This window comes from Silene latifolia, chromosome 8 (genome assembly GCF_048544455.1).
Source record: "Silene latifolia isolate original U9 population chromosome 8, ASM4854445v1, whole genome shotgun sequence".
Classification (NCBI taxonomy): domain Eukaryota; kingdom Viridiplantae; phylum Streptophyta; class Magnoliopsida; order Caryophyllales; family Caryophyllaceae; genus Silene; species Silene latifolia.
In genome coordinates, this window is record NC_133533.1 from 31,895,629 (window position 1) to 31,911,409 (window position 15,781).

At 35.3% G+C, this 15,781-nt stretch overlaps 3 protein-coding genes across 9 annotated transcripts; all 3 read left to right on the plus strand.

The window, feature by feature from the left end:
* Window positions 1–156: 156 nt before the first annotated feature.
* LOC141594985 (uncharacterized) lies at window positions 157–2,010 on the plus strand. The gene is made up of 2 exons (XM_074414963.1): window positions 157–884; window positions 1,440–2,010. Exons 1-2 carry the CDS (start codon window positions 157–159, stop codon window positions 2,008–2,010), a joined length of 1,299 nt encoding a protein of 432 aa, XP_074271064.1.
* Window positions 2,011–4,931: 2,921 nt separating this feature from the next.
* Window positions 4,932–12,765, plus strand: LOC141596706 (AUGMIN subunit 7). Of its 7 annotated transcripts, none has more exons than XM_074416942.1 (11): window positions 4,955–5,114; window positions 6,195–6,282; window positions 6,371–6,525; window positions 7,514–7,599; window positions 8,247–8,308; window positions 9,426–9,517; window positions 9,994–10,119; window positions 10,550–10,640; window positions 11,252–11,359; window positions 11,714–11,812; window positions 12,127–12,765. In XM_074416942.1, the coding sequence occupies exons 3-11, from the start codon at window positions 6,392–6,394 to the stop codon at window positions 12,319–12,321; spliced, it is 993 nt and encodes a 330-aa protein (XP_074273043.1). In that variant the 5' UTR covers window positions 4,955–5,114; window positions 6,195–6,282; window positions 6,371–6,391; the 3' UTR covers window positions 12,322–12,765. The 7 variants fall into 7 exon arrangements, with proteins under 7 accessions (XP_074273044.1, XP_074273042.1, XP_074273046.1 ...); XM_074416940.1 differs by having other exon boundaries at window positions 5,001–5,114; window positions 7,514–7,620; XM_074416944.1 differs by having other exon boundaries at window positions 5,001–5,114; window positions 6,371–6,523; window positions 7,511–7,620.
* A 718-nt stretch (window positions 12,766–13,483) lies between these two features.
* LOC141594274 (bifunctional protein FolD 4, chloroplastic-like) lies at window positions 13,484–15,098 on the plus strand. The gene is made up of 2 exons (XM_074414395.1): window positions 13,484–13,765; window positions 14,566–15,098. The coding sequence occupies exons 1-2, from the start codon at window positions 13,570–13,572 to the stop codon at window positions 14,970–14,972; spliced, it is 603 nt and encodes a 200-aa protein (XP_074270496.1). The 5' UTR covers window positions 13,484–13,569; the 3' UTR covers window positions 14,973–15,098.
* The last annotated feature ends 683 nt before the right edge of the window (window positions 15,099–15,781 follow it).

The following is a 15,781-nucleotide window of genomic DNA, read 5'->3' on the forward strand; positions in this document are numbered from 1 at the left end:
CAAAGAAGCATTGTGGGCAGGCCACAACAGAATGTACGGGTGGAAAGGAAACATAGGCATTTGATAGAGACAGTTGGAGCTTTGAGAATTCATGCTAATCTACCAATAAATTTTTGGGGATATAATGTCCTTACAGCAACATATCTTATTAATAAAATGTCCACTGCTATTCTGGGATGGAAAACACCTTTTGAGGTTTTGTTTAAGAAGAAACCAACTTATGATGAACTGAGGGTTTTTGGGCGTCAATGTTATGCCCCTATTTCTAGGACAAATACTGGTAAGGATAAATTTGCAGATAAAGCTAGAAAGTGTGTATTCATTGGATATCCATATGGGCAAAAGGGATATACATTATATGATATGAAGCATCATTCTACTTTTACAGCAAGGGATGTCATATTTCAGGAAGACATATTTCCCTATCAAGAACAGGAGGTAGATTCAGTCAAATCTGGTGAAATGGTGGGTTTATTTCATGATACAGATGAACTAATTCCTGCAACTGTGCATATTCTTATAGTTAGTAATGGTTCAACTAATAATATGGGAGTCCCTAGTGGCTCAGGTTTTGGTAGACCAGCTGAGAATAGTCAGGTCACACAGAATCTTGATTCCGGTTTTATTGCCAGTCCTTCTACTGAAGGGAATGTCACAGTTCAAGAGCAAGTCATAGATATCAGTCAGTCACAACAAACTAATGTCAGACAGTCCACAAGACCAAGACAGCTATCCAATAGATTAGCTGGTTATCAAGTGTCTCATAAAGTACCTGTTAATACATCTCAGGTTAGGCATAGGTCCAATGCTGTTTGTGCAGCTATTTTTTCTGATCTTGTTGACTTCTCACCAGAATATGTTCAGTCTTTAGCTAATGTTATTAGGTGAGACAAAACCTGTCTCGTTTTCTCAAGCAAGCCAAGATAACAGATGGGTGGATGCAATAAATAAAGAGCTACAAGCTCTTGATGAGAATTAAACTTGGGAATTAACCACATTACCCACTGGACATAAACCCATAGGATCAAGGTGGGTGTACAAGATTAAACATAAAGCAGATGGAACCATAGAAAAATTTAAAGCTAGGTTGGTGGCTAAAGGATATAATCAGGTCAAGTACAAAGACTATACTCATACTTTTTCCCCAGTTGCTAAATTTACAACGGTAAAGGTTTTATTGGCCTTAGCTGCCTCTAAGAACTGGCCAATTTATCAGTTGGATATAAACAATGCTTTTTTGCATGGTTTTATTGATGAAGAAGTTTATATGACTCCACCAGAGGGATATACTCGTGAGCTAAGTCTGGACAAGTTTGCAAATTAAAAAGATCTTTGTATGGTTTGAAGCAAGCTTCAAGACAATAAAACATTGAACTGACTAGATTCTTGCATAAACACAACTTCATACAGTCTAAACAAGACTATTCTTTGTTTACAAGGCAGGATAAAGTTACAAAGAAGTTCACTATAGCTCTAGTGTATGTGGATGATGTGCACTTTACATGTGAATCAGTACATGCGATTGACCAGCTAAAAAGAGCATTACATGAAGCTTTTACAATTAAAGACCTAGGACAAGTGAGATACTTCCTAGGATTAGAAATTGCCAGAAATGCTACTGGAATACTGGTAAATCAAAGGAAATTCATTCTTGATATCTTGAAGGATATGCATATGGAAGACTGTATAGCAGCAGATTTTCCATTATCCAAAGGGCTGAAGCTATCTACTAATTTAGGGGAACTTCTTGATAATCTTGAGCAGTATAGAAGGCTTATTGGTAGGTTGCTTTATTTGAGTATGACAAGACCAGACATTTTATACTCAACACAACACCTCAGCCAATTTCTCCAGCAGCCACGATTACCTCATATACAAGCAGTAACTCATGTTGTGAGATATTTGAAGAACACGGTGAATACTGGTCTCTTCTATCCAGCAGAAAATTCTCTGACTGTTACTGCCTACAGTGATTCAGACTGGGTAAAATATGCTTTCTCAGGACGATAATTGAGTGGCTATTGCATTTTTCTTGGGGATTCACTGATATCCTGGAAAACGAAGAAACAAAAAAACGGTTAGTAAGAGTTCAGTAGAGGCAGAATACAGAAGCATGTCATTCACTACTACATAAATGGTCTGGATTAACAATCTGCTGGCACACCTACAAGTTGATTTGCCTAAACCCATTCCCTTGTTTTGGGACAGTCAAGCAGTAGAGCATATAACACATAACCCTGTTTTCCATGAAAGAACTAAACACCTAGAGGTGGACTGTCACTATGTTAGAGATAAATTGCAAGAAAGTTTTTTGAACACTCAACATATTAGGACATGCTTACAGTTAGCTGACTTGATGACCAAGGCTTTAGCGTCTCAACAACATAACTTCCTTACAGCCAAGCTTGGCCTCAGATACAATAAATCGAGTCCAGCTTGAGGGTGGAGTGTGACAATATAAGGAAGTCAAGGCAAGCTTAGTTGACTAAGTTAGTTAGAAGCATTGTAACTACTATAAATAGAAGTATTGTAACTACTATAAATAGAAGTATTGTAACTAACACAATGTACTTTTGACATTCATTTTATCTCTCTATAACAAATCATATCTTTCTCTATAACAAACCGTTCTTCTATTTTAAGCTTCTATACACATCAACAATGGTGAAGGTCTATGTCCTTCACATAATGGTTACATATTGTCACAAAAAAATTGTACATTGACAAATAAATAAAGTTTATATTGACAGGTCTCCTATTTTGAATGCGTAATCAACTAAAACCGTCCAAATTTAATATTTGAAAGGGTAAATTGATTATTACTCCCTTATATAATCCATTTTTTTAAACTTCCTCCCTTATATAATTTTTTTGAAACTTACTCCAAACACATGTAACTTTTATCAAATACCGCTCCCATTTAATTATTCTGGTCACAAAAAAGAGAATATTCCATCTAAATTTTGAATTTTTTTACTAACTCTTGTTGCTTATAACTGTAATATTGTATTGTCCACTGCCTTACTACGTGACCAATAAATCAACCTCCTTCCCAAATTTTTTAAATCCATTAAGTTATATCTATCACTGTTTAACAAATTTGGGAGGACGGAGATTAATTTAGGGGCGTGCTTTTTCACATACGGGTTTTACCCTTTCACATACGTTTTTTTCCAATTATACCCTTGTCATATTTCTTATGCTCATCCAATTATTTTTTTTTTCTCTCTTCCCTAATCTACCTTCATCACCAACACCACCTCCGTTCAACTGCTCCAATAAATCCAGTCATCGGTGACGTTGGATTAAGATCAAGCCATATTTAATTACAAACCAAATTACCAATCAAATTGTTGTAATTCTAACGTTTTGTCAAACCCTAATTAACAATAATAGTTATGCATAAACCTAAATTTTTTTTAAAAAAAATGTATTAATAATTGTTAAAATTACTTCACTAATTGGAGAATTATAATCCATTGTTCAAGTTCTTTAAATTCGATTTTAGGCTATATGTGTATATATGAGTTAATTTGATTATGTTAAGGAAGAAGAGGGATTGCGTTTAGGAGAAGAGTATGATATGAAATCTTTATGAAAAAATGTATGTGAAAGAGTAAAATCCGTATGTGAAAAAGTAATTTCATTAATTTAAATTGGTCATGTAATAATGTAAAGGGCAATATATTCAGAAGCAACGAGAGTTAGTACCAAATTTCAAGTTTTGGATGAAATATTTTCTTTTTTGTGACCTGAATTAAAATATGAGCAATATTTGATGAAAATTTATATAAGGGAGTAAGTTTCAAAAAGTAGATTATAAAAGAGAGTAATAATCATGGGTTTTTCTATCATGTCCCCAATGACCACATGATAAGGAGCCAATTAAGGAAATAATTACACCATTAATTCTCTAAGTATGGTAGTTATGAGTTCACTATTCAAAATCTCATGATATATTGGTGTAATTATTTCTTAATTGGCTCCTTATGGGAACATGATAGAAAAACCCATCATCAATTTATCCTATTTGAAATTGTAAAAATTTAGCATTTAAAGTATTTGTAGAACAATTTATTGAGATTATGGGTATCTTGTACTCACTCCTATTCACTAAGTTCTTCCACATTTGTTTTGGCGTAAAATTTAGTGCCTTAGTGGTATATATGTTGATGTAATGAAAGTAAAGAGAGAATATGAGATCATAAGTTATTATAACCACAAATAATAGGCAAAAAAAGGAAATTGAATGATCTTTATGAATTTACCGTTTTAAAAAATGTGGAAGATTTTAGAGAATAAAACGAAGTATGATTTTGAAAAATCAAAGGTATATTATAATATCCAGTAAAACACATGTTATGTTATACTCCCCCGCCCCAGTCAATTGTTGTCCTTTGATTTTGATATAAAGACCAAGGAAAGAGGAATTGACCAATTACTAAATGACAAGTGGAACAAATTGGATGTGAATGATCAAATTGTTCATCAAGTTCATTCTTAAAATAAAAAAAATAGAAATGACAACAATTTATTGAGACACCCCAATATAGAAAAGGACAACAAATGACCGGGACAGAGGAAGTATATTGTAAAAAAAAAAAAAAAAAAATATTAGTTATCACTGATTTGATACGGTTCAAATTTAAGTTAATTGTGGAGGGTGATAATTTATGTGTTATTAACTCCATTTGAGTTACTTGGCAAATTCCTTGGGAAATTTCTAATATTATAAAGGATGTGAAATTAGACCTTCATTTTTTCGATGAAGTGATAATTAAACATTGATTTCTTGAAGCCAACAAGGTTGCTGAATTCATGGCTACTATATATTGGACATTCATGTCCAACTCAGAGGCGGAACTGGGCTGGGGCTTCTTGGGCTGAAGCCCGAGATACTTTCCAGAAAAAAAAAAAAAAAAAAAATTAAAACACAAACACGCTGTACATGACAGGACGACCACAAGTGACAACTCCGAAGTCGAAACCTTTGACATTACTTTTCTAATTTCCGATCGAAGTCAGTCTTGACGGCACCGATTCTGATTCCGACCGACCACCAGTCCACCATTGACGTCGCCGGTACTGATTCCGACCACCATCGAGTCGTTGTGGTAATTTCTACTCAAATTGTTCATTATTTTTCTTTTGTAATTCAATTATACATTTATACCTTTATACTTCTCAAATCCTCAATGATAGATTTCCCAAAATCAAATTAGACATAATATATCACATGAATATGAATCCATGATTTTATGTACTGCAATTAAATTGTTGAATTGTTGAATTGTTGCTTTGTTGGGATTTGGGAACGGGATCATGGGATGCTATATAAAATTATAAAGTTGCAGCCTTCATTGATAATTGGTGACTTAAACACTTGTAGCTTTCATTCATTTATTCAATTTATTCTATTATGAATTGGTAATTGGTTGTAGTTCATTATTGATTGATTAGGGTTTAGGATTAGATAACTGAGATTTTGAGTTGCAGTTTTGGACACTAGTTTTAAGAGGAGGAATGGCGAATGGTCATAGCTAATACACTAATACCACAAAACTACACTAATACGGCAAAACTGCAAATGGTCGGTAGTACAAAAGAGGATCAGAGGAAGGGGTTTCTCCGGTACTTAGTAATCAGTAGGCAGTGGTTTCAGAAAATTGAATACTCTATTACCGTCTTAGATATCAGTAGTGGATTCTTCATTTGTTTTATACAACTTTACATATTTAATTGTTTGATTCAATTTAAAATTTAGGGCGTGTGTGCCCCATGTTTTTTTTGGTTCCTAATGTGTACGACTAGTTAAAATTTCTATATAAAATATAAAATTTTATAACTTTAATTTTAGCCCGGGATACTTGCGATTTCTGGTTCGGCCCCTGGTCCAACTCGAGGTGCTTTGATAGCCGGTGGCTTCAACTTAACTTATGTCACTCATTCGAAAGGATGAGATGTGAGATGTGTTGGTCCTACCTCTAGGATCAAACTAGTTTTCTTAGCTAATAAAAAAAAAAAAAAAATGTGCGACAAGATCTCATACGTAGTGATCAATTTAATCCATATGATTAAATCCGTTGTTAAATATTTCAAATTTACCAAGTTTACGGTAAACGCCGGCGAAACTAACACTAGTCTCTGTCTGCCGTCTTTTATCATCTTCACCAATTCAAGTTTATTACTTCCAGATTTCCCCAATTTCAAAACCCTAATTTCGAAAACCCGATTTCCGCTCAACATCCACCTGCATTTTCTCCATCTACGACCAATTCAAAGGTAACAAGATAGATTACAGTTTCCGTCATTGAATTTATGTGTATATTAGATGAATTTTCGTAATTTTAATGTTTTTGTGTTTTCTCAGTTGTTGTAGAAATATCTAGAAATGGCGGCAAAGCAAATGGAGGAGATAAAGAAGAAGCTGACAATGTTGAATTATTCTAAAGCAGATGCATCTCCTCAATCTCTTCTTTATGCTGGCATCCAGCGTTATGATCTTCTTGAGTGGCTTTTTTTTAGGTTTTGCTCATTTCGTCGATTTATACATTTATACTGCAATTTTGAAACTGTGAAGTGTTTGATTAAGTTGTTCAAACATGTAATGTAGCATATGTTTGGATTGTGGAATTGTTTTGATAGGTTAATATGTTGACTGGAGTCTAGCAGTGTATTGAAATGTGATAATCTTGCTGATGTTAGACAATCTGTAAATCGGGAGATTTATTTGTGATATGGGTATGAGTTGGCGAGTTGCATTTGATTAGGATTTCAGTTCCAATGATCATTTTCCCCACTTCTTAAAATAGGTGCAAAGTTTTAGGTTTGGCTGGGGTATAAAGTTGTGGTGATCTTGTTGAACGTCCACCGATGTTGTAACTTATATTCACATTTGAATATGTACATGTTGAAGAGCTCTCTCCCATTCACTGAATCATACCATTTGAATAAAATACTCCTTACATATATTGAAGAATCGTTATGATTCTAGTGAATGGGACGGAGTACATGTGAGTGCATGACATTCATAAAAGAGGATATTAGGAGAGAATTGATCACTTTATAAACCAAGGGCTTACTCCTTTCATTGGCAATTGGAATGGAATCTCGTTTGGGCTTATGAGGTAGATTTTGTCCTCTTCTTGTGGATGTGACCTTGACCCATGATATGAACTTTACATGGTATCAGAGCTTATGGTTGTCTAGGGTGATAAATTGAACTAGCAGTATAGAACCTCTTTTTAGCTAATGAACTTACTCTCGCTCGTCCTTTTGGGCGTGGCCTACAACCATTTCATTGCCTATTATCATCAATAGATACAAAAAACAAACAACGCCTATTGACTTGGGATTGGAAGATGTTTCCTCTTCTTGGGATTTACAACTTAAGTTTGTTACACGACTGACCACTCCATGATATGATGACTGACTTCTCAAAGATACCATATTGTCTTCCCCATTGTGTTGCCGCAAAGTCTGAGGGGGCCCTTTTTTGCTCATATGTTTGTAGGCTTTTAGGTGACAAGTCACCCTTCTCTCAGCAAAATCAACAAGGTGATGGCGCTGATCGTGATGAAGAGACTTCTCGCATCCAGTGTATGCTCCATAGGACCTTCAGTTGAGAATACTTTTACTATGTTATGGCATTGTTCTTGCCCCAAGAGCTTTATTATGAGAAATGTTAAGCTTGATGTTGCGTAAGCACTTGTGGCTTGAGAGTTTTTGGTCATTATTGTTGTATCTCCGTTTATTTTACAAGGAAGTGATTGAATAAGGGGAAAAGAAAGTCCTATCTATCATGTGAAAAGTCGTTCTTGTATCCATTGAGGAATCGAATGGGTTCCGAGTGGTAACGCAAAGAAATAAAAAAATTGATTCTTTAGTGTATGAACCGTATTAATATGACTATTAGCTGTCTTGTCCTGTAGATTTTGGTGAACTTGCGTGTGTAAGTAGTATTGAGAGGATGCCCGATTTGAGTATCTGACTTCAACAAGCTAAAACCAATATCTCAATTTTGATGTTATATCTTATATGTCGATTTTTCTGCTCTTTACACGCGTTAAAAGATGATTTAACTGTTTAAGCTTCAATCCCTTTTGGTTTTGAATGAAACTGTATCTCGTTACCGTTTGTCTTCTGGTTTGTGTACTGGCAATGTAGCTACTAATTAACGAGAATGTGGACATGGGTTGAATTGTGAAATGGATCTTTTTTATGCTAAATTTTGTTCTTCTTTACAGATTTGGCAGAAATTGCGAAATTTTTGGGTATTACGACAACAATAGATACAGAAGTCATTCAAGTAAGTTGAGTTTCAGCTAGTATATAGTTCTGGAATCTGGAGCATTGCTTGACGTTTCAAAGTGTGTTGGTGTAATTATCTCATTATGTTGGAGTTGTGGTATAGGTCGACCATCACATAAAATTGGCTATAGCTGCAGTATGTTGATATTGTTAAACTTTCGGAAAATTATGTCTTTTTTTTTTGTTTAAATATCGTCCTCATTTGTGATAATTTGAAGTGGCTGCTGGTTGACACGATTTCCATTATGGGGATTATCCGGGAAAAACTTGCTCTGTTTGCCACTCATGGAAAAGTTGGGTATCATATTGAGAATGTTGGAGAGTCTCTGAGGCATTGGGATAATGTCACTGTTGCTGCATCCTCAGTTATGTTAATTTTTAGTACTTACCCTCCTCCTGTATTACTTGTTCATTACCTATTAATGGTCATGATTTCATATGGGAACAAAATAGATGGCTCAGTTTTATTTGAGACACTTCAATCTACACCCCAATTTGTACGCCATCCAATTAAATCTGAACTGTCATTTTTTTCTCCAATTTAGATCTTATCCATTAACAAGTAATTGGGAGGGGAAATGGAGATGATTAACTGGCTTCCTTGTTCCAAATTTTTTTTCTGTTTTTTTGTCATGTTCGTGCGGGTTGTTCTGGCACTCATTATTAGTTCTTGTGCACGTAGTGGTGTGCTTCTCTTACACACTGGTTTTGCCCATGTATCTGCTACAACAATATGTTTTAGTTTCGTGTTAATTTCAGATTTCTGGCCTCGAGTCCTGTGTATTTGTTATTGCTCCTGTGCTGTATAATGTGGTGCCTGTGTGATATGATCATATGTTATAGAGTCACTTGCCTTTAGGCATGCAACAAAGTTGAATGCTAATATTATATGATAAATTCATGTGTATGCAACATCCACTTGATTCAGTTTATATGTTCTGTCTCTGTTGGTGCTAATATCATATGTTTAAATTTCTACCTTTTGGCATCGAGTCCTGTTTAATATTATCTTGCGATTTAGCAAACGGATCTGCTGGTGATACTATATTTAAAGATCATACTCTAATTGATGGTTGGCTCTTTATAAGCGTAACTGAGCATACTTATCACTTTAGGGTCGTGGAACTTATGAAGATCGGACAGAAGAGCTTCAGCTCATTGTTGATCTTGTTGAGGCCAGTATGTTTGCCGATAATCCCGATTGGAGGTAATTGAATAAGTTTGTTACTGCACTTTTTTTTTTAAAAAAAATTCTGGTTCATGTTCATAAAGAATGACTTGTTTTGTATTGCTTCCTTGTGATTTTCGTCTTTTAGATAACTTCTTCTCTGCATTGTTCTTCACACTTATTTCCCCTCAATCTTCTGCTAACTCTAAGCTTTTTATGTATGTTGCCTTTGCACTTTTCTCTCCTTCTTGCTTCCTTTACTCGTTTTCCCATTTTTTTGAGTGTTTTGATGGGATTGAAGGATAATATATGTTAGCCGTCCCCATTATCATTTTGGATCTAAGGCTTTGTGTTCACATCGTTATATAGCTGCAAACTTTGCTGTTGTCTATTGCTTTTTAGATTTTTTCGTAATTGTACATTGGCAAGGTTATTATACATGGTATGTATATCCATAATCTGGTTGGTTTAATTGTTTCAACAGTTTATAATATGGTTTTTATCTTGTTTTGCAGTGTAGACGATCAGGTGACAAAAGACATACAATTAGTTGATTCAATTGCGGAGAGGCAAGCACAGATCTTTTCTGATGAGTGTAAATTGTTTCCTGCTGATGTGCAGATTCAGTCCATATATCCCCTGTAAGATAATCTCATCTGACCATTGCTTATGTTCAGCAGTATTAATTCCTATATATAAAATCCGAACGACGAGGATAACCTAATCGGAAACATTTCTAAACCCTCTGAAGCTGAATTGAATTAGAACATATTAACTGCATTCTGCGGTTCTATCAGTTATGACTGACTGGATTTAGTGCTATTAAGTTTAGCTGTTGAGGTCTTTGATGAGCGTAGAAGTAAATCAAGGAGATGAATAGGCGGGCAAGAGTAATTTGATGTACAGTGGAGCCTGTGTTTGTCAACTTGTTTATTTTTAGTTTTCTAGAACTTTTTCATAAATTTTAGGTGCTTCCCTGTGGTACCTATGAATCACGCACATGTTGAGTCCGTAATATTTTGGTCATATAGTTGAAGATGCAGCCTTAAAATAAACTACTAATGGTTGCAGGCCGGACATAGCTGATTTGGAATCAAAGCTGGCAGAACTTTCGAAGAAGCAGTTGACTCTCCAGCAAAACGTTGATGATTTGGCTTCAAAGGTTTGCTACTATGTTAAAGAATTCTACTGGATTCATTTAAATAATGAGGCATCTGCGAGTTACTGGACCTATTTGCTCCATTCATTTGATACATTTTTATACCTTAGAAAATGTTAGCTAGAGGAGATTGCAGTAATCAATAAAAGCACAAGCTATTGCTAAATTCATTTTGCAAGTATGCTGCTAACATGGTTCTACTGTCCTTAGCTTCACTTTAATTGGATTTTTTTCCCATTTCTTCAGACTCTATGACGTGTTGTGTCTATGAGACCTTATGAGACCTTGGTTCTTGCAGTGAGTTGCAGCTCCCTTATATGGAGTATTTGATTGTATTATTTAAATGTCATACAGATACGGTAAGATTTATACTTACCTTCTGCACTCACTTGCGACTTCGGATAACTAATTAGCAGGCGGAATCAGACATTTTCAGGCTTGCCAATGTTGTCATTTCCTGCACTTAAAAATGTTATCTCTTGACTAGTTTCCTGTTGACGCCATCTTGAATAAACTTCCTTCTTGTGTGGCATAGTTTTACTATATCTTGTCTTAAGTTTGATTGATTCTGTGTATCTAACAATGTCGTATTTACTTTTGCGGCCTTCTTCCAGCATCCATACAATCCAGATGAAGATTATGCAGACGCAGAAAGAAAGCTACGTTCGCATTTGGAGACTTTTCTGGACACTGCCAGATCGTTCAACACTATCTACACAAAGGTTGGTGTTTTTCGATGATCCTATCAGAATCAGGCTTAATAAACTGCTAATGAGCAGGTGATATAAGTCTTGAACTTTGAGAGAATTGCAGAACATATCATGGTCTTATTTGACGTCTAATCAATATAGGTGATGATGAGATTATGCCATATCAAATGTGGAATTATCATCATAAGAATGCTTGTGTAACAGTAACATAACCAATTGGGGCCAAAAATGCCCTGTGCTCTCATTCCCTTCTACATATCCTAGAGCATCCTTATAAATGGATTTGAACATGCAATATATGATATAAGTTCTTGGTATTGATGCAAATTTCGTTGTGTTCTGATGATTTCTCATATTTACTTGTAGGAAATACGCCCTTGGACACACATGATGGAGGTACCTCAGCTTCATGGTTTTGGCCCTGCTGCAAATCGGTTACTAGAAGCCTATAAAATGCTGTTAAAGGTACTACTCTTTTTGGGAATGCTACTAGTTAATGCCTTGTAGACTTCTACTTCTAGGTAGGCAAATAACCCGAAGGGGCACGGAAAAGCAGGGCGCCTATTCTAGTTGACAGGCAATGCAAAAATCAGAGGTCAAGCCAAATCTTGAGTGCACTTGTCTAAACCGGAATGGGTCGGTGGATCATTCAATTTCTACGAGACCAACCCAAATCTATATATATTCTCTGAAGGCTTAATTGGCTTGGTCTTTGTAAAACCATATCAGATACGTTTTTCTATATCAGTAATGACCTGATTATTTGGTTACATGTGCAGTTCCTGGGGAATTTAAGGAGTCTTCGAGATTCACATGACACAGTGAAGGCAGGGTCATCTGAAACAGTAGGTGGTGAGCCATCTTCAGTCGTGAGAATAATCTCTGAGTGTGAATCTGCCCTCACACTGCTAAATCGAGATCTTGGAATACTTTCGACTTCTATTGCTCGTGAAAGAGGGGAGCTAACTTCATAGTCTCAAAACAAAGCACATTGTTGTATATAGTGCTTTATGGTTCGGAGTTTTGAGTGTTGAGGGCATTGGTAGTGCATTCGTTTTCTATGTGCCTTTTGCCGATCTGTTACATGTTCTTGAGGGTTGAATCCAATTGATTTTGTAGCTCCTCCGTTTTTTTCTTTTTAAGTATCTTTGTGTGCATGTTTTTCCTATTTTTCAATTTGAAGGTTGTTAAACAAACATTCACTGTACTTTTGGTGAAACATGATTGACATGAAGTATTGGATTCCTCTAAAAGATCAAAGAAAGGGGAATAATCAATTGCCAACTCCACTTCTCCACAAACTCAAAAATTTGGGAGAGATTGAGAAATAACTCTTATGTAATGTTTTATGCATCTTTTGTAACCCTTTTATGGTAAATTTCGTACCTGTTTTTATAATAAGTGTACTTATTTTATTTTTACCTTTAATTTGTACCCTTTTTGCCACCTATAATATCACTTTTACATTAAATTGTAAAAATGTCGTATTACCTCCACGGAATTCCCTTGAGGAGCAATAAAGTGATAACAGACTAAAATGAGGTTGTTTGACCATAAATCTATAGATAGAACATAATTTTGATGAAAAATGCAAGTAGATTGTTAAAAGTTAGCTTAAAAAAATATGAGGGTAAAACTTTGAGTAGATGTGATGAAACTCTAATAAATGGTAATGTTTATCAAATTGCCAATTAACCACGGGTGTATATGGTAAAGAGGATTGTTATCTACCTTTTTTTTTACCTTCTCTCCCACCTTCTTGCCCTCTCACAATCAATTAAGATAACATATATCGTGTGCGGTCGGATGACAAGTGGATACGGCCAAATATACTAAAGTATATTTTAACCGGTTATTAGAGAAGAAGGTAGAAGAGTAGTAGAAAGAAGGTGGATATAAATACTCTATGGTAAAGAATAATCAATCCATCACCCATCAGGCCATTAGGGTAATTTACCGGAATTTTTTTTTCTTTGTATTTATTTGTCTCTTTTTTTAGTGGGTGGGTATGAAAAATGTAGAATGCAAAGTCAAAATATGCAAAATTTAGTAAAATTGCGTGCGAGATTTATGTCACTTACCATTTTAGTTTTTCAAAGTTACAAACTTGATATTCGTAAACGGTAAAGTGGTAAACCCCTAAAATCAATAAACCCCTCTCTCTCGGTCACCTTCAAACCATCACTCCCAACAACACAACAAAAAGAAGAAGAAGAAAAAGAATGGCATCAATGGTGTTTCATGATTGTTGTTCATCTTCAACAACTGCTCGTCTTCTTCCTCTCACTTCCCCAGCTTTCCGTCGCACTTCTTCTTTCTCTCCTTCCCTTTCCTTCTCTCTCTTACCCTCCAACAACACTAGGCCTTCCTTTCCTTCTCTTTCTCTTCACTCTCATGCTTCCTCAACTCTCATTTCAGGTCTTTTTTTCTCTAAATTCTGTAAAGTTTTATGATTTTGGTAAAATACCCTTTTGGTTATTTTGTCCTTTTGTTCAATTCCAGCTTCTGGGTATTTGCGTTTTCAGTGTTTTGGGTTTGTTTTTCTTTGAGGCATTTTGTCGAACACTTGGTAGGCTGATGGTGTTTCTGTGTACAACATGAGTTAATTGCATGTTTTGATGTGATAATTTGATTTGTTGAATTATTCCGAGTGTGTAAAATATGGAGTTTGGTGTATTTTGATGTTTTGTTATAAAGTTTTGAACTTGAGTTGTGAAATGACAAATTTAGTGAATATGATTTTTTAGGTGAAATCTAATTATCATGGGATATGATTTATATGACTTATATGATGCTCTTCAGTATGATTTTATGTCACTCAACTGCTTTCGGTTTTGCCAAAATGGTGAATGAGGTTGTACTTCTAATTTGATTGCTAATTGCTAATGCATGCAATGGAAGAACCATGATTTGTCGTCGGGGTCGAATTATTAATGAAAGAAGTCAAATGAGCAGAAAAAAAAAAGGCTTATATTTTGATTAAAAATCTCAACTATTCCATTGTTTGGGGTTGTGATTGCCCTTGCTAGACCCCTAGCTCCACCATTGAATGTATGAAATACAAATATTTCAAGATTCGGGTGGTTTGTTTACATTCTTATCTTTGTTTATTTAACTACATTAAAAATGCTTGTTTGTGTACTAATCTCGTCATTCTCCTTGCATTGGTTACTGCTAAAAAAACTTCATTTGATGAATCTAACAAGTTTGTGTTGCAGCTAAAATGGCAGCAGATAGTGTCGCAAAAGTTATTGATGGTAAATCAGTGGCGAAACAGATTAGGGAGGAGATAGCCTTGGAGATTACAAAAATGAAAGATGCCATTGGCGTCGTTCCTGGTTTGGCTGTGATCCTTGTTGGCGATAGAAAGGACTCTGCAACTTATGTTCGTAACAAGAAGAAAGCCTGTGAGGCGGCAGGGATTAATTCTTTTGAAGTACATTTGCCCGAAACCTCAACAGAGGAGGAAGTGCTTGACTCTATCTCCAGGTTTAATGAAGATCCTTCAGTTCACGGAATCCTTGTTCAATTGCCTCTTCCCTCGGTAAGGTTTTCTATGTGTACTTTTTGTTTGGGTGGTAATGCCACTAGAATCCTTTTCTGCAATAGTTTGTTGGAAACTTGAAAATGTAGGGAGTGATTAGTTGGCTGTTGTTATGATGAATAGCATGGTGACATGAGTTTATGAAACAAGCTATGTAGTTCGTACTTCTTCATACAGAAGAGTATCATTTCACCTTTACCAATGTAAAATTTAGCTTGTTTGTGGGGGCAGTATTTTTCATAAGAAATTTTTACCTTGACATTTTGACAATAAAATTGTGGTTGATAAAATTTGATGCTGTGAGGTTTTGTGGCAATGGTATCTTATAGTAGTAAATAAATTAAGAGTAATAACTTAGCGACAGTCACCTTGCAAAATGCCTCATTTTTATGCTTAAGAGTTAAGCCTAGTGAGCATTTAACCAAAATGCCTCACGGCTGCCGCTTGTGCATATAGTGAAATTAAATTCCACTTTTTTTTTTCCCCCTTGTAGAGTAGTTATTTGATTCTATACTTCCCTTGAGGCAATAATGTGTATTGTTGGACAATTTATATTTTGAAAATACAAACTTTATTTACAAAAGATATTCCTCTCATGTACATGAGGGGTTTCGCTTTGCACTTTGCATGTTGTTGTTGGAGGCCCTCGTTGACTTGGTACTCCTCACCAGGGTTACCAGATTCGTAATACGCTCGATACGAATTCGTAATACGAATTCGCGATTCGCTCTATTTAGCATATCCGATACGTTGAGCGTATTAGAAATAACACAATTCGCTAATATGTATCGATTCGCTTAATGTACTGAACAAATAATAAAAATTAAAAAACACTTAATTAATAATAAAAATACTCAAGAGCCATATTGATTACCTAGAAAAAGGACAAA

Coding starts and splice junctions, on each gene's coding strand:
- LOC141594985 (XM_074414963.1), top strand. CDS start 157: ATGTCCACTGCTATTCTGGGATGGAAAACACCTTTTGAGGTTTTGTTT. Junction 885..1,439: donor TCTTTAGCTAATGTTATTAG/GTGAGACAAAAC, acceptor TTTGTTTACAAG/GCAGGATAAAGTTACAAAGA.
- LOC141596706 (XM_074416941.1), top strand. CDS start 6,392: ATGGCGGCAAAGCAAATGGAGGAGATAAAGAAGAAGCTGACAATGTTG. Junction 6,526..7,513: donor CTTGAGTGGCTTTTTTTTAG/GTTTTGCTCATT, acceptor ATATGTTTGTAG/GCTTTTAGGTGACAAGTCAC. Junction 10,641..11,251: donor TTGATGATTTGGCTTCAAAG/GTTTGCTACTAT, acceptor GCCTTCTTCCAG/CATCCATACAATCCAGATGA.
- LOC141594274 (XM_074414395.1), top strand. CDS start 13,570: ATGGCATCAATGGTGTTTCATGATTGTTGTTCATCTTCAACAACTGCT. Junction 13,766..14,565: donor TTCCTCAACTCTCATTTCAG/GTCTTTTTTTCT, acceptor TTTGTGTTGCAG/CTAAAATGGCAGCAGATAGT.